The sequence below is a fragment of the Indicator indicator genome, chromosome 30 (genome assembly GCF_027791375.1).
Source record: "Indicator indicator isolate 239-I01 chromosome 30, UM_Iind_1.1, whole genome shotgun sequence".
Lineage (NCBI taxonomy): Eukaryota > Metazoa > Chordata > Aves > Piciformes > Indicatoridae > Indicator > Indicator indicator.
This window is the reverse complement of record NC_072039.1, coordinates 11,277,662-11,302,365: the sequence shown is the minus strand read 5'-3', so window position 1 is coordinate 11,302,365 and position 24,704 is coordinate 11,277,662. Positions and strand designations below refer to the sequence as shown.

Below are 24,704 nucleotides of genomic sequence, written 5' to 3'. Positions count from 1 at the left end.
TTGGAATGTGGGTCCCAAGGGAATGGCAATGCTCCAGGCTCAGGCTGACTCCCTGCTGCTCTGGGAGTTGCTGCAGCTTGTTTTCCATTGCATCCTCTCCTCCAAGTGGTTCCAATCACAGAAGAGGTGATGGTGTTCATACTGTGACAGGCCTGAGCTCTCAAACTCTGGCTTCCACTTCCCCCACCTGCAGGGCTAGGGGAGCAGTTCTGCTGTAGCCAAAGGAACAAAGAGGACATTCTGATCTCACAGCATCTCACAGCCCTTGAGAGGCCATTAAGCAGGAGCAGTTCCTCTTTCTAGCACAGAAGGGCTCTCATCTCAAGCATTTTCTTATTCCAATTTTGACATGAAAGATCTGGACAGAGTTGATGTCCCTCAGCCGTGCAAATCCCCATCTCAGAACCCACGTTCCTCTCTGAGACCTGAAGGCCTCACATGTGGTGGCAAAGGTACCTCACCCACCCCACCTCGTCCACTAGGTATGACCCTACCAGCCTACATGGCACCAGAGGGCTGTCACTGCTTTGATGGTGGAAAGGCAACTGCAGGGCCCAAGCCAGCCTGCACAACCACCAGAGCCACCTCCCTGCCTGGCAAATGAGCTGCAGCTCTCAGACACTGGTGCAACTCAGCACAGCCTCTTGCCCACCTTTGGGCTTGCTATTTCTCACCAGTGCTGTGCTTTGCAGAGGCAGCTCTGGGCAGGGGGAGGTGGGGGTGGTGCCACAGCACACACAAGTGCCAGGTAGCCTCCCAAGGATCCAAGGCACTGCAAGTGTCCCCCAGCAGAGCTTAGCAGCACTCAAATAACTGAGTCAGGGTTTCTCTCATGACAGCCACATCCAAAGGCAGCTTTTTAATCTGTAAGGAATAAAAATGATGAACCAGAGAACAGGGACTGGGGTCCTTACTGAAGCTCTGCAGTGCTGTGGCTTTATCCTTTGAATAAATCACTGCTTGAGTAGGGGCTGAATACGAGTCAACAGGTCAAGAAGATGCTCATCACTACCTTGGGAGGGGAGGAAGAAGCCTGGTGGTCAATGTCATAAGATAAGGTGGTAGGCAAACAGAAGACTCCTCAGTTACATTTTATCTGTGTAAGCCTCTGAAAAACCTCTCAGCCTTCCTCACCTTCTTGTAAAAATGTGAACTTGTCAAATATTTTAGCACTAATGCTCAGATTAACCCAGCTGCACTGGGCAAAAAAGATTAGAAACGGTAATAAAAATAAGCTGAGCAAGGCTGAGACTCATTACTTCTGAAGCAGCTGCCTCAGGAATGTGCAGCTTGGGTCTTTGAAGCTGGGAACTGACATGACAAAAAGTTGAAAGCTATCAGTTTGGTTACTTCAGGACTTACTCTTCTTGTTACTAAACCAATACAGGAGATGAACATCAAGTCCTCAGGTTCAAACCAGCCCTGCACCTGCTTCAATGTTCCCCAGCTCAGAGAAAAAAACAACACATGAAGCAAATTCACCCTGATGAGTGTTTTGGTTCCTCAATGAACACAGGAACATTTGTACTCTCCACTCCTATATTATGCTATAAATTGTTCCTTAAGTAGGTCACCAAACCGATTTCTGAATGTTTCAAGGCAGATCATTTCTACAGGAGCTGACAGAAGCAAAGCAGAGCCTTGGCTGTCAGGGCAGTGACAGATCTCCATCAAACCCACTGCTGTCAAAAAAGTAAGGGGAGTGCTCTTTTTAACTTGGCATCTGCTAGCATGATTCAACTCCTTGCAGAGAAATATACTATTGCTCCATATGGCAGCTTCCCCAGTTGGGAAAGGGCAGCCAACTTCTATGGCAATGTGAGAGTGAGCAAATTAGCAACCAAGTCTGGCACTAATGAAGGCTCTGCTGTCTCAATAGAAGGTAGCTGGAGGTTTCCTCCCATGGTTTCCCTTTGCTTTGTTCTAGCAGAAGATGCTACAAGACACAAGCTCTGTTCTGAGTGCTTTGGAGATTTAGTAACCCAAATACTTCACTTTCTGATCAAAGGAAGCAGCAACTTGAGGATGCCTCGTTACCAGGCCCCAGCATCACAGAAGCAGATCAGGATTGCCACCTTCTAGAGACTTCCACATTTTCTTCAGAGCTGGAGGCAGACTTTACCACCACTGACCCAAATGCAGTGATATAGCCTCATCTCACCAGCTGGCCACAGAGGGACTCCAGGAGCTGGAGGCTCCCTCTGTGGAAGCCAAGCAGAGGTAATTCACTGCCTGTCCACATGCTCCTGCACCACGCTGGGAGCTGCAGTGTGGGACTGCTCAGTTTCAGTGCCACAGAAGCTATTTCGAGCTGTTTGCCCAAAGACTCATCAATAAGTCATAAGCCCCAGAATGGAAGTCAAAAGAAGGGAAAAAACAGTTGCTCAGGCAGAATAAATAGTAACTTCCATTGCATTCTCTTCCCCTAAAAAGAGAATGAGCTGCCTCACATGGGCTGCTGTGCTACAGAATCCAACCCAGGTCCATCTCCTGGAGACTTGAGGTGAGCAAGAATCAGAATCACAGAGTGGTTTGGGTTGGAAGGGACCCTCAAGATCATCTAGGTACAATCCCCCTGCCATGGGCAGGGACACCTCCCACTAGACCAGACTGCTCATCCAACCTGGCCTTAAACACCCACAGGGAGGGGGCATCCACAGCCTCCCTGGGCAACCTGTGCCAGTGTCTCCCCACCCTCACTGCAAAGAATTTCTTCCTCATTTCCAGTCTCAATCTCCTCTCTTCCAGCTCAAAGCCATTGTCACTCCATTGTCATCCTGTCACTCCAAGCCCTTGTCAAAAGTCCCTCCCCAGCTCTCCTGGAGCCCCTTCAGGCACTGGAAGGCTGCTCTAAGGTCTCCCTGGAGCCTTCTCCAGGCTGAACAGCCCCAATCCTCTTAGCCTATCCCCATAAAGGAAGTGCTCCAGCCCTATGATTATCTTCGTGGCCTCCTCTGGCCCCTCTCCAGCAGTTCAATGCTACAGTACAAGTTCACTGCATCTTTGGGACACTGGGAAAGTCATCCTGGAGAACTCAGCTCCACAGCCACTTGCTGAGCTCCTCTGCAGAGCAGCCATGAGGAAGAGTTTCCTGTAAGGAAGAACTCTCTGCCAGGAGCGTACTTCAAGACCAATGGCCCTGAGGCACAGCAGGACTGATGGAGAAAGTCTCTGGTCCATATCAGAGGAGAGGATGTCCCTGAGTGTGTCCCTTTACCAGAGCAGCAGCCCAGTCTGCTGGAGAGCCTCTCCCAGGGAGCACTGCTGCCGACACTCCCAAGCCTTATTAATGAAATATTAGCTGCTAACGTCACCTCTCCTCTGCCTTTCCTGGAACACATCGTGTTTGCCTTGGATTAAGCTATCTGGGACAGGGCTGTGCCAGTGCCTTTGTAAAGCACCCTGCCAGTTAAGAGCACTAGAGAAATATTAATCACTCAGCAGTTGTCACCTTCCCTGCAATTGCTTTAATTGCCTCGATTGGTGCTGACAGCTCTCGCTGCCTGCCTCACCACCTTCTCTCTTCAGACCAGCTCCAGCCACAAACCCACCCAAACCTCATCTCCAGTACACAAGAGTGTTACTGGAGCAAGGACCTTAACCTGCAGTGGGTCTGGCATACCTGAAAACACCCAAAATTCAAGAAGTCCTTCTGAGGGGGGCTAGAAAAAGGAACAGGAGGGCTGCCTGGTTACCCTACACAGGTGGTGTTTTATTGCTTAATCGCCTTGTGCTGGGCCAAACAAACTGGGCTGAGCACCTGCTGACCTCCCCCCTGCCCAGAATGAGACAGTCCTTACCTGGAGGTTGTTCAGAGGCTCCATTTTCATGACTGGTCCCAGGGTGTTGAGAGGCAGGGAGACATCAATGCTTTGGTTTGGCATCAGAGGTGTGTGGATGGCCAGTGGGGTGCTTGGGATGACCCCGAAGCTGGGCAAGAGAAACACAGAGGTGATGAGAGCAGCACTGCATTGCCCAACAGCCAGCACAGGCTGGCTCATCTTCTTGCATTGGCATGCTGGGACCATTTTATTTGTGATTCATGGGGGCCCCCAGTCTGCTTTGATGACAGCTGGTGGAAGGAAAAGGCCACCCCAAAGGTCTCTCCTCCCATTACTAAACTGTTCCACAAGGGTAGGACTCCTCCTCACTGGAAATTCATCACCACACAAACATCCCTGGATGTGTTTAAAAGCTGTGCAGATGTGGTGCCTGAGGATATGGCTTAGTAGTGGACTTGGCAGGGTAGGGTTAATGGTTGGACTCGATCTTGAAGGTCTTTTCCAACCTAAATCCTTCTACAGTTCTATGATCTTCCCACTGCTCCTGAGCTGCCTTGACTCCAGGGGAGGAACACAGCTCAAAGCAGCACACACTCAAAGTAGGACAAGGCATGGGAAACTCAATCAGGTCAGTCTTGTTGACAACATGCACCATCCTGCCCAAGGGAGCAGCATCTCCATCATCAGTGCTGGTCCGTGTGCTGAGCAGCTGCCTGCCCAGCAAGGAGCAGCACCTTGACTCAGGCCTCTTGGCTCTCGTACAGAGCTGCAGAGCACTGCAGGTGGATCACATCACACTGCATGGCTGTTCCACCACTGGGAGCTATGGAACTGCAGCCAACACAGAACAAAGAGATGGCCAAGGAGGGCTTTGTGGTTTGTAACTGAGCCCTGAAGAATAAATCAATCAATACAGCCAGCTCTCTGCTCCCAGGTGACAGTGCCTGGCTTTGCTGCTTGCTCTGAGGTTCCTTCAGCCAGGGGGGTGGAGCACCTCAGCAAAGCCAATCTTTGCTTCCCTCTTTGGTCCAAGAGGTATTTCAATTTCAGAGGCAGCTCTGCATGGTGTGGACAAAAAGGAAAGCAGCTAACACCTGACACTCCTGTACAGGGCACTGGCTTCTCTCCAAGCTCACATGGAGGTGCAGGTGCACAAGACAGCTTTGGTGTCCACTCCTGACTCTGCTTCTTGGTGGCAGAACTCACATTAGCTCAGAGGAGGCAGAGAATTTACAGCCACTAAGATCTCCAGCTGTGCATTTTTATGCCATGCACTAAACCCCAGACACTCTCTGCACAATGGAGTGTGTTGCTCTTTCAGAAGCCAGGACGTGTCCCATCTTTTGCTCTCCTTAGTTTGCAGCCCTAGGGAGCTGAAATCAGACTACTCCCAGCAAGGCTGTACCCACCTCATACACCTTCTGCAGCCCTTTCCCCCTGGGGGATGCCAGCCCTAGTGCTGTCCTAGGACTCAAGAGGGAAACCAAAGTTGGACTTCCTGCTAAGTGTCTGTGATGCTGCAGCACATCAGCTCCTGCTTTATTTCTGTAATGCTTCATCCCAGAACTGCAGTGAATGTGATTAGCAGCAGCAGGAGGTGGGGGGGGGGAGGGACAGAACCTTCCCATCACAAACCCTAATATTTCAGCCTGCAGAGCCAGCCCACTGCAGGTCTTCCCAATACACCACTCAGTGGGATGAGGGCAGAGCAGAAGGGTGCTTGTAGGAGAGTGAAGAGCAGTTGCTGGTGTGCAGAGCATGTCCTGACACGCTGCAGAAGGAGGAACTGCTGTTCTACTGGGCAGTCCTGAAGTGGTTTACATCCTAGAGAAGGATCATGGAGGTGTGGCCAGAACACAGCTTGATGCATGGGGAGACATTGCAACCCCAAGGGCTTTTTTCTAGGCCAATCTGCATGAAGCATTTGCATACAGCAGCTTAGCAAAAACTCTCCAGAAAATATAACAGTCCAGGGAGAACATTTACTGAGTCTTACTTAGCATAATGTCTTTTGTAAGTAAATATTATTCATCCCAGGAAATCCCAAACTTGCAAGGCTAACAGTGAGATCTTTAGAAAGGTCTGAAGGCAAAGACCTCCAAGCAGATCTTCACCTGAAGGCAAAGACCTCCAAGCAGATCTTCACCTGAAGGCAAAGACCTCCAGCAGATCTTCAGCATGGAGAACCCTTTTCCAGCAAAGGATACTGAGCACTCTGGGGACACATCTGATTCACAAGATCCTCTTTGCAGGTATGATAAGAACTGGCCTGGTCCTTGCTCAGGATAAGCCCTGAGTGGGAAGGCTGTTTGTGGGCAGATAGGGTGGCAGTTCTGCCCTGTCATGTCTCCTGGCTGAGAAGGGTTTCTGAGAACAATTTCTATGCTCTATGAACATCCAAGGAGCTGCTCCTGACAAAACTGTTCTGCTGCCAATTCCAGGGCAAATATGTGCCATGGGCTCTTAGCCTGCAGCTCCTTCACTGACAAACAGCTTTGCTAATGTGACCTGCAGGCTGAGGGGCAGCATGGAGATGATGTCAGGGGGCACAGGCATTAAAGGACTGATCCCAGGGCAGCTCAGATGATTGCCTGTTTGTGCTCCTGCTTTCCTCAGGGCACTCACTGGCTGTAAAACCACCAACCCCCCCTAACAGCTCATGAAGTTGCTTTGAAACTCTGCAGAGATGAAATGAGGCAGTGAGGAGAAAGAGAGGACTGTCTGCTGCCTGCTTCCTCCCAGATTTATTAGGCTGCATTTTCAGCCCTTCACACAACTGTGGTGTGATGCAGAGTTGAGGCTGCACCATCCAGCTCTTTCCATGACTGTCTGACATACCTACAGAGAAGTCATAGAATGGTTTGGGTTGGAAGGGACCTCCAAAGCTCATCCAGTCCAACCCCCCTGCAGTCAGCAGGGACATCCTCCACTAGATCAGGTTGCTCAGAGGCCTGTCCTGCCTCACCTTCAGTATCTCCAGGGATGGGGCCTCAGCTACCTCTCTGGGCAACCTGTTCCAGTGTACCACCACCCTCATGGGGCAGAACTTGTTCCTCACATCCAACCTCAATCTGTTCTTCTCCAATTTCAAACCACTGCCTCTGGTCCTGTCCCTGAAGGCCTTTGCAAACAGTCCCTCTGCAGCCTTCCTGCAGGACCCCTTCAGGCACTGGAAGGCTCCTCTAAGGTCTCCCTAGAGCCTTCTCTTCTCCAGGCTGAACACCCCCAGCTCCCTCAGCAGAGGTGCTCCAGCCCCCTGATCATCTCCATGGCCCTCCTCTGGACCTGCTCCATCAGGTCCACGTCCTTTCTGTGCTGGGGGCTCCAGAGCTGGACACGTTACTCCAGACCTCCCCACATCTAGCAGTGCAGACACAGACTCTGTCTCAGGAGCATTGCAATCTTTGTAACAGAGCCCACACAGAGTCCTGATTTCTTACCTGTTCTTATTGAACTGGATGGCAAAGTCAGTCATGTGCTGCAAAGCCTTGTTGGTGAAGTTCATCTCCATGTAGATGTGGCCCTGCCTGTGACTGAATGTGCCTGAGATCTCCAATCCTTTAGCCTTCACTGCAGGCAACCAAACCTTGAAGACAAGAGAGGTCATTCAGCACGAGAAGCTTGGCCAGCAGGTAAGGGACAGCTTCCCAAACAGCAGGCAAGTCCTGAGTTTGGAAGTGCAGCACCACTGGGACATGAAGCTCACAAACACTAAAGAAACACTCCAGGGAAGACAGGATGGGGGGTGCTGAGGGGATCAAGCTCACCAAAGAGAAATGGGCTTGCTGCTCCTAACCCATCTTTGTTCACAGCACTCACAGAAAGATTCAAGCAGAGCACAAAATCCTGTGCACAAGAGGCAGTGAGAGCTTGTGTCCACCATGCTAATGTCCCAGCCTGCTGGTGGAGAGGCTTCTCCAAGGACTTGTTGTGCTGTTACAGGCAGGACAAAACTAAAGTTTGAACTAAATAGAAGAATAGGGCTGATACTATTAGCTGCTTGGGTTCTGGATTCCCAAATCACCTTTGTGGGAAAAGCCCAGACTCAAATCTGAGTGGTGCAACACGAAGTCCTTAGCTCTCAGTCCCTGGATTCTTTTGTGCTTGGCTCATCCATGGCCTAACAGCTGTGAGCAGCCAAGGACCAGAAGCTTTGAGAAGGCTCTGCAGTTCCTTGAGATCCTGGATTTCATAGGATGCCTTAAGTTGATTCAGAAATTGGCTGTTTAATAAGAGTGCTAATTTTTGTTTCTTTCAGGCATGAAAGGTTGACCCTGAGCTACCTGTGGCTGCTCTTAGCCCCATGCTCAGCCCCTCATGAAGGCTCCAGCCTCAGCAGGCTGCAGCTGGTGCAGCTGTGATCTCCATCACTGCCAGAGCATCTCTCTGCATCACTGCAGCACACTCATCCCAAACACCTCCTTTTGTCTCCAGTGTCACATTGAGTTCCTGCAAACTAACAAATCCTCTAGGAAAGCTGGAGCTAACAATATCCTGCCCTCAAGTTTCCTGGGGAAGCTTGCTCTGACAAGTCTCCAGGAAAGCTGTTCTGACACAGCTGAAACCCTCCCCTCTTACATAAGCCATTCTTCAGGGGAATATTGGGGGAAGTGCTAAAAACCAGGAGTTTGTAACTAACAATTTACAGTCCCCAGCTCAACGCTCCTCTGCCTGGGAAAAGCCCAGGGTGTCCCTAATGAATCTGAGTTGAACTAAGGTGCCCCAACAGAGACCCACAACAAAGGGGACAGTTGAGCAATCTCAGACTTACAGAATCCCAGCATGGTGGGGGTTAGAAGGGACCTCTGGAGATCACCCAGTCCAACCCCACTCCTCAAGCAGGGCACCCACAGCAGCTTGCCCAGGATCACAATTCCCAGGGGGGTTTGGATGCTCTCCACACAAGGACACTCCACAACCTGCTCCAGGCCTCCAGCACCCTCACACAAAACAAGCAGCTTCTTGTTCGCCCCTTGTTGCCCCTTGTCATCACTGAGCAGTCTGGCCCCACTCTCTTGCCCCCCACAGCTCCTTTAGCTCTTGCTGAGCATTGCTCAGCTCCCCTCTGGGGCTGCTCTTCTGCAGGCTCTCAGCCCCAGGGCTCTCAGCCTTTGCTCCTCACAGAGCTGCTCCAGGCCCCTCAGCAGCTTTGGAGCCTCCACTGGGTACTCTCCAGCAGTTCCCTGTCTCCCTTGAACTGGAGATCCCAGAACTGGACCCAGGACTCCAGCTGTGCCCTCGCTAGGGCAGAGCAGAGGAGAGTATAACCTGCCTCGACCTGCTGGCCACACTCTTCTGGTAGCCTAGGACAAGGCAGCAAGAGGGAGGATGTTGTGTCCTTACGTACAGCCTTGGGAGCCACGTATCCTCCAGGGGCCATGCCTATCCCAGGCGAGAGCTCGAAGAGGTCGTTGAGTCCACTGCTCACCACTGCCGGGGTGGGTGAAGGGGCAAAGGTGGCTGGCACGGAGGAGGGAATGTAGGTCTGCCCCACCTGCAGGAGTCAGAAAGAACAGGCACTGATTAAGATGGCACGGGAAGGACACCACTGATTGACTAAAGCATCGACTTGGGCAGTATCCTAAATACCTCCGAGCCGTTTGCAGCTTCCCTGCTGAGTTCTCAACAGAGCTAAACAATGCAGCTGAGTGCCAAGGCTCTTGGCAACCCAGCCCTGCACTCGGCTGTCACCTCAGCCATCCACAGGCTTTGGCATCATTTTTTATAGCTCCAGTTACCTACTCCCACTGTACAGGAATCTTCTCCATCTCTCCATCCTATGAAGACAACGTGTTGTGTGGATCTACCCTGGGAACATCAAATTTTGCCCCAACTCCAACAAGACTTCAGGAATCTGCAAGGTTTTGCATATCCAGAGGTAGTGAGAGAGCCATGACCGTGTTGTGTCCTTCCACCCAAAGCCAGAGCTCTGCATTCCCCCTGAAGCCAGAGCTCTGCATTCCCAGCACTGGTCCAAAGAGCTCATTCCATCAAGCAGAAGCAGTTTTCTCTGTCTGCCAGAGGACAACTTTCTGCAAGAAGGGTAACCCTTCCCTCTCAGGACTTAAATGAGGGCACCAAGCCTGGAATGTTAACCTTTAGGTGCCCAGCTCCAGGTGGGAGAGTCCCACTCAAGTTAGGCTCTCAACTTCCCTTCTTCACTGTGAGCAGGAAGAATGATGTGCTTGAGGGTCAGGCTCAGCAGCCCAGAAACAGGCAGTGACTGAGGCAGGCCACAGCAAACACTGCTGGCAGGTCTGGCTTGGAGCTCTCAGCACTGTGCTGTGTTTGGGAGCCCACCTGAGATGTGATTCAGCCACTCCTTTGGACAGGGACGAGTGGGTGGTTTACACAGCTGCTTGGTGGGTTTGTGCTGGCCCACAGCACACAGCCCTGGCTTTGGAGGGATGATCTCTGCAGTGTAAGTATCTCCCACATCCTGCTGTGGACTGCCTGGGCTACAGCTAGACTGTGCCACAGGCTGTCCTCTGTTCAGAGTGCTGAAGTTAGAAAGGAATGCAAGGCTCAAGGGAAAGGAGGAGAGAGGATGGCTGCAGCCATAGGCAGGGTCTCTGAAGGGCCCTCACTCCAGAACTGACTATGCTTCCCTCACCGAATTACTGCCTACACAGCCCTGGGAAGTGAGGCTGGAGCCTTTGCCAGGAGACTGCTTCTGGCTGTGGGTTGGAGGCACATCCCCCTCCTGCCTACCATGTCTCCAAGTCATCCTTTTCCCATGCTTTCCTGGAAGAAGTGGGATACATTTGAAGCCAAGGGTGCTGTGGAAGCAGCATGAACATCTCCCATGTCCTGGCAAGCGCTCTGGGCTGCAGGACACCCACAAAGCACAGGCACAGAGGAGGAGGCCAGTGGCAGGCAGAGCTCAGCACCAACCACATGTTACAGGAAAGCTCAGAGCACCTGATCCTGATGCCCAGGAAACATCTTAAATGGCATCTGGGAGGAGAACAGCAGTGAATTCAGCCAAGCCTGTGGTGACACTGGCTTTGGGTCACCAGAATCCAGGCTCTGTGAGCAGAGGTAAGCACCCCTGGCCTGCCAGCTGCCAGAGCAGCTGCACAGGGACTGGGGCACTGCCAGTGCTAATGGTGCTCAAACCAAAAGCCGAGAGAGAGAAATGCTAAGCAGGTAAGAGTCAACAGCTCTGGTCCTTGGGAGAGCCCAGGAGACAGCTGGACTCAAAGCACCACGGGTGGGGACCTGGGTGCCTGAGCTGCACTTGTCCATCTGCAGACCCCTCCTGGCACACGGTGGGCGAGGTTGTGCTGAAAACCCCCTGAGCTGTGAGCAGCCTCGGGGATTGGGGTAAGAAATGGAATGGCACTTACTGCCGGGCTTCCTCCAATGCCCCCGCCAAGGTCACTGCCAAGCTGAAAGAGAGAAGGAGAGAGAGGAGAGAAAGACAGAGTTCAGTTCAGCCAAGTGGCAGCTGGCAGAGCACGGCCTGGCCGCTGGCACCGCTGCTGGCACGGCTCAGCCGCCACCGGCAGGACAGGCAGAAACACACAGGGAGCAGAGGGGGGTGAGCAGAGCTGTATGGAGAGCTGCCCCATGGACCTGCTGCAGACAGGAGAGTTCTGCAGGTTAGGAAGAACAGAACCTGAGCCCCCTCCCCCCCGTGCCCGTGGTCACTGCACCAGGAGCTCTGCAGCTCTGCTCCTCCGTGTGTCGCTGCCCTCCCTTCAGCCCACCGTGCCGGGGCCAGCAGCCCTGAGCAGCTCCACAACACCCAGTGGGGGGACTGTGAAATGGAGTAAAAGTCCAACTGACAGGAAGCTCCCTGAAAGTCCCAGGGACTGCAGGACAAGACAACAGATCCTGGCTCTGCTCCACTGACAGCTGGCTCTCAGTGAGGAGGAAGCAGGAGCAGGACACACTCTGGCCCTTACCACAGCTCAGGGGGGGCTCTGCCTTCCCTTTCAAGGAGCTCCCCTCCCTTAGGAACACACCAGCTTTGTGATCTAATGGGACATTCAAATAGTAAAGAGACCTTTCAGTGCACCAGGATGTTTCATATCTCTGCCAAGGCAGAGTCTGAAGGGACTGAGACAGCCCCAGTGTACCACCCATGGACCTTCCACAACCAACAAATGCCCTCTGCAGCCCATTAGAAGCTGTCCTACCATGAACTCCCTTTACAAAGCATCCAGAAAACTTTCACAGAATCATGGATTTCATCAGGTTAGAAGGGAACCTCAAAGGTCATCTTGTCCAAAACCCCTGCAGACAGCAGGGACCCCTCCAACTAGATCAGGGTGCTCAGGACCACAACAAGTTAGACCTTCAGTGTTTCCAGGGACGGGGACTCAGCCACATCCCCAGGCAACCTGTTCCAGTGTTTCCCCACTCTCATTGTGCAGACCTTCCTCCTGATGTCCAACTTAAATCTGCCCTGCTCCAGTTTCAAACCATTGCCCCTCACCCTATCCCCACATTCCTTTCTGAACTAGGACATCCCTCATCTCCTGCCACAGCCACCTCTTCACACAGCAACCCCTCCTCTCACTGCCCACTAAGTCCAGTTTTTCTTAGCTTCCTTAAGAGACACCAGACAGAAGTGAGTGATTCCCAAGTCAAAAGCAGGATCAGCCACAGACCAAAGGAAGGCAGCCAGAGGATGCAAATCCAATTAATATTGAGCTGATTGCACTGTCAGGTCTCCCCCAGCCTGGCAGAGCAGAGTTTTCTTCTCCAGCCTGCTCTTTAGGCCAAGCCATGTTCTAGGTTCATTCATCAGATCATTTACATCTCGTTACTGGCTCACTAAGGAGTAATAAATGTAACTATTACACCACAGCCCTCTTCCTAGCCCTGCACGAGGACGAGCTTCACACTTCACAGTGACAGGCAAGAAAGGCCAGAGGAAAAGGAGAAAGTGAAGACTCCACCTCATCTCCAGATATTCCTGTGAGCACAGAGGACTGCTGGCACTGTTGTCTGAAGCAGGAGGAAGGCTGCTTTATCAATCAGCAAGCATTTTACAAAGGGTATTATGGAAATGACTGAATAATTCTGCATAATCAAGGCAGATGTTCTCTGTTCTACCATTTCCTACCACGCTCGGCACAGGAAGCTGCAGGCTACAAATGCAGCCTCCAAGAAACCCCTGCCCTGGTGTCTGCAGGCACTCACTGGGAAGGAGGCAATGACATAGTGGGGTTCCTCAAGCTAGCCACAAGTCTGCCATCTCCCTGAGCTGTCAGGCCTTGGGGGAAAAGAAGAACCTGGATCTATTGCCTGTCTTGAGTCGAGACTCCAGCCCTCCCCCCCTACAAGGCAGGGAAAATTACTCACTGGCTCAGAGGGTTTACCAACAGCCTCCTTACAGGTCTAGATTGCTCCCAACATCTTTGCTTCATGGTAGCAAGCTCTGACCTGCTCCTTCTGCAGCCTGCATAGGAGGGGTCTGCAGACAGCAGCCTGATATTCTCCTGGCTCCTAGGCTCAGGACCAAGGCTGCAGATGTGTGCTGCAGAGCCAGCTCCAAGGAGCTGGCAGCTCCACCAGGTCCCTGCAGGCAGGGCTGGCTCTACCCATAGAGTGAAAAGAACAGTGACAACCTATCTACTGCAACAGAAACTAAGGGGAAGTTAACACAGAACTCATCAGTTCTGCAGCAGATCTGGGGTGCACCAGCCACGGCAGAAGCACCCAAGTCCCTTTCTCCATTTCTCTTGCCTCTTACTTTCCCAGAACAGCAAAGGCTCCTCCACTCAAGAACTAGAGCTCTGCTTTACCCAACCCTCCTGCAAGATGCCCAACACTTAGCTTGATTCCAACCTCAAGGAGATGGAAGAGATGGCACCACCAACGTGAAAGGGAGGGAGCAAGAGGGAGGGAACCCGAAACAATAACCCATGGGGCATCCTCTCCCATCTGGAGTGACAGGCAGGGTGCAGAATGCAAGCAGCAGATATTAGTCAGGCTGAACTGCTGCTGAACCAGTTCCCCAGGGCTGGCAGTTCTACTTAACCATTTCCATGCATCCCATGGGTGGGCAGCCATTCCTCCCAGGACCAAATCAACCTGACTTACAGGAGAGCAGGCAGCTGCCCCACAGATGCAGTGACAGCTGTCACAGAACACCTGAAGTTAGAACTGCTCTGGAGCTCATCCAGTCCAAGCCCTGCTCCAGCAGGGCACCCACAGCAGCTTGCCCAGGAGCACAATGCCCAGGGGAGGTTGGAAGCTCTCCACACAAGGACACTCCACAACCTCTCTGGCCAGCCTGCTCCAGGCCTACCAGCACCCTCATACCAAACAAGTTTCTCCTCGAGATGGAGCCTCCTGGCTTCCACTTTGTGCCCCTTCCTGCCCCTTGTCCTGTCCCTGGGCACCACTGACAAGAGTCTGGCCCCATCAGTCAGCCCTCCTCAGTCTGAAATGCTCACTATGAGCACTATGGACAGGAGCTGCCACTTGATGGCCAAAGGGAACTTGTAGCACTGCAAAGTCCTGCTCCTGAGCCCAAAGTTGGCAGAGTTGCCTCTTGCTGAAGAGCACAAAGCTTCTGCCCCAGATGAGAGCTGCCAGCCTCAGGAGATGAGCAGGGGATGAGCAGGGAGCCTTGGCCACCAAACGCACCAAGTTCCTCCAGCAGGAACTCTCTTTATTCCCTCCAAGCCCATCCAGCAGCACTGGAGCAGCCACATGGGTTCAAGGAGAGGCTGGGCTGGAGCCTGTACCAAGAGAAGTAGCAGCAGCACCTCTGCCCTACCTGCACTGGTGTCAGCAGCTGCTGGCTGGGGAGCCCCTGCCCTGCAGCAGGGCTGTGCTTGTCCTGACTTATGGAGCAGAGCAGCGCTGGAGGTACTGCATTAGGAGAGTTAATTTGCATCTTAATAGCAGCCCATAATGAAGTGATGCTGCCGAGGTGTCCATGTGACTGGAGGGGTGACAATCACTTCTGCAACACGACCTGAGGCACTTGGAGCTCCACAGAACAACGCCCAGGGTGGAGCCAGGGACAGGAGCTGCAACCACCACTGCTGGGCAGGGCAGGTGGCCACGGCAGAGACACTGAGAGCAGGGCTGCACTTCCTGCAGCCACCGGTTCACAGGGGACAATTGCTCCTCCCTGCCTCACATCCCACAGCCAGAGCTAAGCCTGGCAGCCCAAGGAGCTGGGTGAGGGCAGGCACTGTGATCCAACAGCCAGGAACACAGGCTGTGACCCCACCAGAGCACAGCTGCTTGCTCTGGACTGATCCTGTTAGAGACATCTTAACTGCAGCCCAGACCATACATCTGCATCTTCTGTTCTCCTGATGGGCTGTAGATATCTCATAGCAGGCTCCACTGTGGCTCACACAGAGACATTTTCAGTACCTCATTTGCTGCCTATTTTATGTCTCTGCTTTCCTCCCTCCAAGGCAGGCTGGCAGAGCACAAGAGCTCTGCCCAACCCATGGAGAGCTGTGCCAGAGGTGGTGGGGGACAGGTCACGCTGCCAGCTCCACAGCCATCACTTTCAGGAGCACTTACTGCTAATGCCTTGCCTTGCACACGAAGTCCTGACCATTTTCCTGTACTAAGAGGTAAAGCAGCAGCTCCACAAAGCTCTAGCAGTCCTCTAACAGCCTGAAAGCAGTCAGAGTGACCCACCAGAGAGATGCTTTTTCCTGTCAGCCCTGCCTCAGCCATGGACACATGCCCTCTGCCAGAAACCCTAGCAGATGTCCCTTGCAGCTCATCAGGGCAGAAGAGCCCAGATGAAAGGAGACACTCAGCTCCTTGTCAGAGGCTGCAGGAACAGCCTGGGGAAGCATCACTGCAGAAAGGGTGCTGGGGCCGACCCAGCACAGACACACTGCAGCTCCAGGAGAGGTGCAGGCAGTAACTGGCCTAAGATTACAGACAGCAAGCCTCTTGCAGAGCCAGGAGAAGAATGTGACAGCTGGGGCAGACTGGGGGCTGCTTTGGGGCTGCCCCAACTACCTGAGGCTTCCTACTTGGAGTTCATGAAAGAAGTTAGGAGTAAGGGGGTTTCATATAAACATTGGTGAGTCCCTAATCAACCTCAACAAGCCAGAGTGTTGTCCACTAAGGTCAGGCTTTGAACCCTCCATTGAAGGCAGTCAGGGAGTGACACCAGCAGCCCCTGCTCCCCACTTAGAATCATAGAATCAGTCAGGGTTGGAAGGGACCACAAGGATCATCTAGTTCCAACCCCCTGCCATGGGCAGGGACACCTCACACTAGACACTTCTCTGGGACAAGGTGGACACACAGGACTGCTGCAGCAGGTGGTTCTGCCCAGGCTGTGCCCAGAGCCCAGGACACCCCACAGCAGAGGGGGAGCTGGTGCTCAGGTCCCAGCTCTGTCACACTTCAGAGCATTCATACTGGTAGGACACAACCATGAACCACACAGAAGGAACTCCTGGGGTCATCTCCCCTAGATCAAAACTGCCTACAGAGGGGCACAGCTCCAGCTGGCACAGCCCAAAGCAGCCCAGGCACTACAGAACACTTTGGATCTGCAGCACTGAGCAGACAGCTTTACGGTCCAGGACATAAATCAGTCTGCCCAGCTGCCAGCCTTAAATCAATACAATTCTTGTAGATGAGTGGCTGGAGTATTAAATAAAATCCTTACATAACAGACAGTCCAAGCCTGTCCATTCCCATGGATTTACTGCCCTGCCCTGGGTTCAAAGCAGCCTCCCTGGCTCCTGTCAGTGTCCCTGGGAGCTGCATGCTGCTGTGCTGGGAGCTCTCGAGCCCCATAGATTATCAGAGCCAAGGGAAAATGACCCTGGCTGGTGACAGCAGGGACAGACATCCTGCACAGTGCTGCATCAACAGGCAGCCCCTAACTGCAGCCAGTTTAGCCATGAAAAAGCAGCACATAAGGGATAAAGCATCAGCACAGCCCTGTGGCTGGCAGGCTGCTGGCCAAGCAAGTTTTGCTTCTCCCATGTGAGTGAGCGGTGGCAGTGCCTTCTGCTGAGGAGCTGGAGGTCTCAAACAGCTTTCTGCCAGGGGGCTTGGTCACTGTTAGCACAGAAAGCAAAGCAGAGACCAACAGGATCTGCCCAGGGTGGCAAAGAGCAGCACAGGCTGGAGCAGGCTTGGTGCTGGCTCTGTTCACTGGAGAGCAGCTCTCTGCAGAGGCAGAGCTTCTCCCCAAGGCCCTTTCTCTCCTCTGTGGATTTTTTGTTAATTACTAACACATGCTCAGCATCTGCACAAGCACAGTGTCCATAGATTGGTTTGATTGGAAGAGACCTCCAAGACCATCCAAGTCCAAGCAGCACCCCAGCACTGCCAGGGCACCACTCAGCCATGGCCCTCAGCACCACAGCTACACTGCTTTGAAACCCCTCCAGGGATGAGGACTGCACCACTGCCCTGGGTAGCCTGGGCCAGGCCTGGACAGCCCTCAAGGGGAAGAAATTGTTCCTCATGTCCAACCTAAACCTTCCCTGGGGCAACCTGAGACTGTTTTCTCTTGTCCTGTCACTTGTTCCTTGGGAGAAGAGCCCAACCCCCACCTGGCTCCAGCCTCCTCTCAGGGAGCTGGAGAGAGCAATGAAGTCTCCCCTCAGCCTCCTTTCCTCCAGGCTGAACAATCTCAGGTCCCTCAGCTGCTCCTCACAACTCTTGAGCATGTTACATTTCATATCAACTTCAGGACTCACTGTGGAGGTAGCATCAGAACCACTCACTGAAGGAATGAACTCCTGAAGCAGCTGGAGCCTCCCTGGCCATAAGGATCAACACCTAGAGAAGGATCTTGTGATACTGAGGAAATGCAAATCACCAACATGAGCTTGGTGTGCATCCAGTTTTACACCTTGCAGTCTCATCTCAGATGCCTGCATGAAGGAAAAAGCAACCCAAGTGTTTAAGAAATGGAAATGCAGACTGACATCTGCCATGGAAGTTTGTTGATCCTTCTGGGTTAGTCCTGCTGGGACTCTGAGTGCAAGGACATCCCTCTGAAGCCAGACACCCCCTCCAGAAAGGAGCACCATCAAACAGACAAGAGCTGCACCAAGTGTCTGAGGGGATCAACGTGCCAAGCTGGCTGAGATCCTCCAGCAGCCTCTTCCAGACCTTCAGCTGCCTTTGAGACACTCCCAGGACTGACACAATCTCACCCTCACAGCCACAGACCATGGATTCCTGCACCCACTCAAGCACTTTCCAAACCAGCAGAGAGCCTTGGTTAGGTTTTTGCACACATCAAGGAGTTGCTTGGAAAAGGGAGGAAGGGTTTGGGGTTGCTCTGCTCTGGCAGCAGCTTGTGTCCCTGCTCAGGCTGAGAGCTGCTGCCAGAGGCACAATGCAGAGAACACACTGCAGGTCCTCAGGTTCCCCTGGCTCCTCTCAGGTCACCTGCTAGTGATGAGCAGAAAACAGGATCAGCACAAGAGCTGGTGCAAACACACCAGTGCTGCCCACGACATGATCACAGCCCCAGGGATTGACTGAGGGCTTGAGGAGGGCCCTGGTGGGCACTGGTGCCATGTCAGCTGCCAAGGTGGGGCACTGCACTAGGCCCATCAGTGCCAACTGCCAGACAGCTTCTCCCAGACCCAAGACTTCACCCTCCTGCTCCATCCATTTACTTGTCTCTGACACCAAGGAGAAGCAAAGGGTTCCTCAGTGGCCTGGAAGGCAGGACAGACAGACAACCAGGATTCAGCTCCTAACCCCTCTGAGCTGCCAGCCTTTGTTTGCAGTGCCTTCAGGCAACCACAGCCCCCAGTGCCCCAGGGGCAAGTTGTGCCAGGCAGGGCCCAGGCTCCCAAGGGCTCTGCTCTGGGCTCACTGCTGCTTCCCCAGCAGCTCCAGCTCAAACCTTTCCCTCACCCCTGTCCCCCAGGGTGAAGGCAGCCTCCCTGCTAAACAAGCAGAGTGCTGTTCAGGTGACAGAGAGGCTAAGGCAGGCTGATCTCCCTGAAGGCAAATGCCACCAGGGGTCAAGCTGGTTGCAGTTCATTAGCTCAGGAGGTGCTGTGTTTAATGTCTGCTTTAATAAGATTCTGACAGCTTAAAAAAATCCAACCCTGCCAAACCAGGATTTGCTGCACTGGGGTGAATCCAGCTGCCTCCTACCATTGTTATTCAGAGCTTGACTCAGACCTGAAAGCACACCCAAACCAGACACACAGAGTCACAGGATCAGAGTATCTTTGGCTGGAAGACACCTTCAAGATCATCCAAGTCCAAGCTTCGACCAGCACTGCAAGACCACCACTAAACCATGGCCCTGAGCACCAGGTCCATGTGCCTCTTAAATACCTCCAGGGATGGTGACTCCAGCGCTGCCCTGGGCAGCCTGTTCCAGTGTTTGACAAACCTTTCAGTGAAGAAATATTTCCTCATATCCAGCTTGAACCTCCCCTGGTGCAGCTTGGATCCATTTCCTCTGGTCCTGCCACTTGTCACCAAGGAGCAGAGGCTGCCCCCTCCTCACTCCAATCTGTAGAGAGCAGTGAGGTCTCCCCTCAGCCTCCTCTTCTCCAGACTGAGCACCCCCAGCTCCCTCAGCTGCTCCTCACCAGCCCTGATCTCCAGACCCTTCAACAGCTTTCCTGCCCTTCTCTGGACACACTCCAGCCTCTCAATATTAAGGGGCCCAGAATTGAACCCAGAACTTGAGGTGTAGTCTCACCAGTTCTGAGCACAGGGGGATGATCACCTCCCTGTCCCTGCTGGCCACTGTTTCTAATCCAAGCCAGGATGCCATTAGCCTTCTTGGCCACCTGGACACACTGCTGGCTCATATTCAGTCAACTGTCAACCCAGCTCACTGCAAGCCAGACCTCCAAGCAGAGCAAGATGAAGCTACTGTGTCTGGAAAGCACCCAGCTGTGCTCACTGCAGCATTCTACCCAGGTCCCATGCTGCAAGCACACCACACTGCCCCTCACCCCTGCAGACATGTCACCAGGCTGGGAGGGATCTGTGCTGTGCTCCAGCCCATGGCAACAACTCTCAGGCTGATCATTCCATTCACCACTTCCCTGTGCCACCAGAGCAAGACTGAATCTCCAAGCTCCTCTCCACAGCCGTGGGCTCCTTGCTGAGTGATTCTCTCATTACAGCTCAGCCCTGCTCACAGCCCAGAGCAGAGGCAATGTGGCATTACTCAGGAGCCTGGCCCTCTTGGGACCACACCACCTCCTCATGAGCAGCTGTGGCACGGGGAGGACTCCTCAGTGCCCTCCCCTCTTGACCTAACTGCAATTAAGATGTCACTGATTAAACCATGACAGCCTGGAGAACACACAGAGAGGATGACACAGGGCTACAACTTGCAGCCCTCAGAGCTTTGCACTGAAATTCAGTAGGGCTGGGAACCAGGTGAACAATCTCCTCTTGAAAGGGAGCCTGAATCCATCACAAAGCAGTGGAACACTTCACATCTTTCAAACAACTCTTTGGTTTCCTTCTACAGACAGAAAAAGCACAGAACAAACACATCCCCTGGCCACGGGGATCCTACAGCATGCAGCAACATTTGCTTTGTGGCAGGAAAAACCTGCTGGAAGCTGGGACAATGGCTCTGGTGAAACCCTCCTGGAGTTCTAGGCCTCAGCACTGGGAGCTCAGTGATCCAAGCAGTACAAGCACAACTGATCAGATCAAGGCTTTTGCAGACACAAGCACAGCTCCAATTATTTCACATCAGCTGAAGCTAAAGAGGATGTCACTTACCAAGCTGTCCAGCCCTCCTCCCAGCAGGTCCACAGCACCCATCTGCATCAAGGACACTTGGGGAACATTCACTGGGGGTCCCAGGTCCAGGTTGAGAAGGTCACCCAGAAGGTCTCCCTGTGAGGGGATGACCTGTGGCTGCTCCAGGTTCGTGGTGGTCGTGGTGCCCACAGGGCTATCGCCAGCGTCAGTGCTAGGGGTGGGAGGAAGAAGAAGCAGAAGAGAGGAAGGTGAGTTGCCTTTGGACTCCAGCTTCAGACTCCCAGCACGAGGAAACACAGCAAGGGGAGGCTCATGGGCAGAAGCCAGTTAAAAGCTTCCCCTGGCAGCTGATCTGGCCACTGCTGTGTACAAGGCAGTGTGTTAGGGCAAGTGCTCCAACCCCTGCCACGCACTGCCCATGGCTCTCAGTGCATGAAGGGGTGAAACCTGCCCACCTCGGGCCTCAGACCCTCCCAGGCAGTGAGCCATGAGTACTGCATGGATTACAGCAGTGAAAAGAGTTATCTTCCAGCTCAGAAGAAACCCACAGAGGACCACAGGATGTCAGGGGTTGGAAGGGACGCAGAGAGATCATCGAGTCCAACCCCCCTGCCAGAGCAGGACCATTGAATCCAGCTCAGGTCACACAGGAACACATCCAGACAGGCCTTCAAAGTCTCCAGAGAAGGAGACTCCACAACCTCTCTGGGCAGCCTGTTCCAGTGCTCTGTGACCCTCACAGTGAAGAAGTTCCTCCTCATGTTGAGGTGGAACCTCCTGTGCTGCAGCTTACATCCTTTGCTCCTTGTCCTATCACAGGGAGCAAGTGAGCAGAGCCTGTCCCCTCCCTCCTGACCCCCAGCCCTCAGATATCTATAAACATTTATTAAATCCCCTCTAAGTCTTCTCTTAGGAGTAAACAGCCCCAGGTCCCTCAGCCTCCCCTCACCAGGCAGTGCTCCAGTCCCCTAATCATCCTCGTGGCCTTCTGCTGGACCCTCTCCAGCAGGTCCCTGTCCCTCCTAAACTGGGGAGCCCAGAACAAGATGTTCAAGCCCACTGGACCTGGAGAACACATAAATATGGGGAATACAACCCAGATGTCCTCACAGACCTAACACTGAGACCTCTGAGCAGTGCAAATTCAACCACTCCCCTCAGGTGGGGATCAGCCACTCATCAGCACTGAGCTCTGCAACATCCCTCTGATTAAAGACCTCAGTCTGGAACCAATTCCTCCCTTCTAGCAATCAATTCCTTTGCTCTGTGTCAGCAGCCATGCTAATTAGTGGTGTAGAAATGCTCAGAACACAGCTCCCCACATCCCTCAGCAGATGCAGCCTGGCCACCTTTTGCATGCACTTAGCACTGAATTTTATAAGGAGAGGGAAAAACAGTAAGGCTGAGAGGAGCTCCTGAAGAGCTCTTTGCTCTCTTTAAATCAAGACACTAACATTGGAGAAAGAGCTTGGAGTGCTGGTGTTCCACTCCAGGGAACAACAATGTGCTCTGGTGGCCAAGAGAGCCAATGGGATCCTGGGATGGATCAAGAAAGGTGAGTCCAGCAGGGCTAGGGAAGTTCTTCTACCTCTCCACTCTGCCCTGATGAGACCACAGCTGCAATCCTGTGTCCAGTTTGGGGCTCCCCAGTTCAAGAGAGACAGAGACCTGCTGGAGAGAGTCCAAGGGAGAGCCAGGAGGATGCTTAGGGGAATTGAGCAGCTCCCCTATGAAGAGAGACTGAGAGCCCTGGGGCTGTTTAGTCTGGAGAAGAGAAGGCTGAGAGGGATCTGATCAATGTCTATCAATAGCTGAGGGGTGGGTGTCAAGGGGAGGGGGCCAGGCTCTTTTGGGTGGTGCACAGTGATAAGACAAGGAACAAGAGGTTCAAACTTGAACAGAGAAGATTTCAGCTCAACATGAGGAGAAACTTCTTTCCAGTGAGGTGACAGGCCTGGAGCACAGAGCCCTGGAGCAGGCTGCCCAGGGGGGTTGTGGAGTCTCCTTCTCTGGAGCCTTTCCAACCCCACCTGGATGCATTCCTGTGCAGACTACCCTGGGTGCTGCTGCTCTGGCAGGGAAGTTGGACCTGATGATCTCTGGAGGTCCCTTCCAACCTCTCATATACTGTGAGACTGTGACACTGTGAGATACCCTGAAACCTGCTTTGCATCCTCTTGCCAGCTGACAAAATTACCTCCAGCTCCTGCTGCTGCAGAAGCAGCCAGGAGGAGCCTGCACACAAACACCAAGGGACTGGTGTCCTGACAGGGTGCTTGGCACTGGGGCTCTGCTGCAGGGATTGCAGCTCCTGATTTTGAGGAGCTAGGAGTCTCTTCTGATCCTTCTTCAGCCACTGAGGGGAAAGCTTCAGCAGCAGGGCAGAAGCTGCTCCCAACTTCAGTGCCAAGAGATGCAGCATAAGGGCTGTGGAATGAATTAGTTACCAGGCAGGGAGGGAAGGGAAGGGCTTGAAAGCTTTTCACTGAAGGCTTCAGACCCCTAATGGCACTCAGGTCACTTGTCCCTTCTGAATCACAGAATGTTTGGGGCTTCTGCTTTCAGCAAGGGGACTTCTGAGCCTGCTGAAGAGCCAGCTGAAACATTTCTGAAGAGAAAGTGGTGCAGCACTCCCACCCTCAGCCCAGGAAGCACAGCCTGTGTGAGCAGAGGCACACCATCAGCCCTGCTGCACACACTGGGTTTGCTCCCAGGCTGTCATCCCTTACCACCACACCTCTTCAGCACTTACTCATCCCTCTGCTGGTGGAGATAAAGCAGCACTTTGAGGTCTGCTGTAATTGCAGCCACCCCAAAACCCAACCAGAAATTAGGGAAGGACAAAGCTCCAGAGGGACCTGGACAGGCTGGAGAGGTGGGCACAAGCCAACCTCATGAGGTTCAACAACACCAAGGGCAAAGTCCTGCAGCTGGGTCAGGGCAATCCCAAGCACAAATCCAGGCTGGGCAGGGACTGGATGGAGAGCAGCCCTGAGGAGAGGGACTTGGGGGTGCTGGGGGAGGAGAAGCTCACCAGGAGCCAGCAGTGAGCACTTGCAGCCCAGAGAGCCAAGCAGAGCCTGGGCTGCATCAGGAGAAGTGTGGCCAGCAGGGCCAGGGAGGTGATTCTCCCCCTCTGCTCCACTCTGCTGAGACCCCACCTGGAGTACTGCATCCAGTTCTGGAGCCTCTGTTCCAAGAGGGATCTGGACATGGGGGAAGGTGTCCAGAGAAGGGCCACCAGGATGAGCAGAGGGCTGGAGCTGCTCTGCTATGGGGAGAGACTGAGAGAGTTGGGGTTGAGAAGAGAAGGCTCCGAGGTGACCTTCTTGTGGCCTTCCAGGATCTGAAGGGGGCTCCAAGAAAGCTGGGGAGGGACTTTTTAGGCTATCAGGTAGTGACAGGACTGGGGGGAATGGAATAAAGCTGGAAGTGGGGAGATTCAGACTGGATGTGAGGAAGAAGTTCTTCCCCATGAGAGTGGTGAGAGCCTGGAATGGGTTGTGCAGGGAGATGGTTGAGGCCCCATCCCTGGAGGTGTTTGCAGCCAGGCTGGATGAGGCTGTGGCCAGCCTGATGTAGTGTGAGGTGTCCCTGCCCATGGCAGGGGGTTGGAACTGGCTGAGCCTTGTGGTCCCTTCCAACCCTGACTGATTCTATGAAAGCTTGGAGTCCTGGTGGACACAAGTTATCTATGGGGCAGCAACGTGGGCTCATGGCCAAGAAGGTCAATGATCTCCTGGGGTGCATCAAGAAGTGTGGCCAGCAGGTCAAGGGATGTTCTCCTGTCCCTCTGCTCTGCCCAGTGAGACCACCTAGAATCATAGAATAAACCAGGTGGGAAGAGACCTCCAAGATCCTCCAGTCCAACCTATCCCCCAGCCCTATCCAATCAACCAGACCATGGCACTGAGTGCCTCATCCAGGCTTCTCTTGAACATCTCCAGGGACAGTGACTCCACCACCTCCCTGGGCAGCACATCCCAATGGCAAATCTCTCTCTGGGAAGAACTTCCTCCTAACATCCAGCCTAGACCTCCCCTGGCACAGCTTGAGACTGTGTCCCCTCCTTCTGCTGCTGGGTGCCTGGGAGAAGAGCCCAACCCCCACCTGGCTACAGCCTCCCTTCAGGGAGTTGTAGAGAGCAATGAGGTCTCCCCTGAGCCTCCTCTTCTCCAGGCTGAACACCCCCAGCTCCCTCAGCCTCTCCTCACAGGGTTTGTGCTCCAGACCCCTCCCCAGCTTCAC

At 53.4% G+C, this 24,704-nt stretch overlaps 1 protein-coding gene across 1 annotated transcript in view; it reads right to left on the bottom strand.

Moving 5' to 3' along the window:
* The window catches only part of AP2B1 (adaptor related protein complex 2 subunit beta 1), a 91,101-nt gene that overhangs the window by 20,539 nt on the left and 45,858 nt on the right, over window positions 1-24,704 (bottom strand). The window contains exons 12-16 of the mRNA XM_054394234.1: window positions 20,475-20,667; window positions 11,132-11,173; window positions 9,130-9,276; window positions 7,223-7,368; window positions 3,801-3,930 (exon numbers count right to left, since the gene is read on the bottom strand). Coding sequence (XP_054250209.1) covers window positions 3,801-3,930; window positions 7,223-7,368; window positions 9,130-9,276; window positions 11,132-11,173; window positions 20,475-20,667 — 658 coding nt within the window. The remainder of the gene's footprint in view (window positions 1-3,800; window positions 3,931-7,222; window positions 7,369-9,129; window positions 9,277-11,131; window positions 11,174-20,474; window positions 20,668-24,704) is intronic.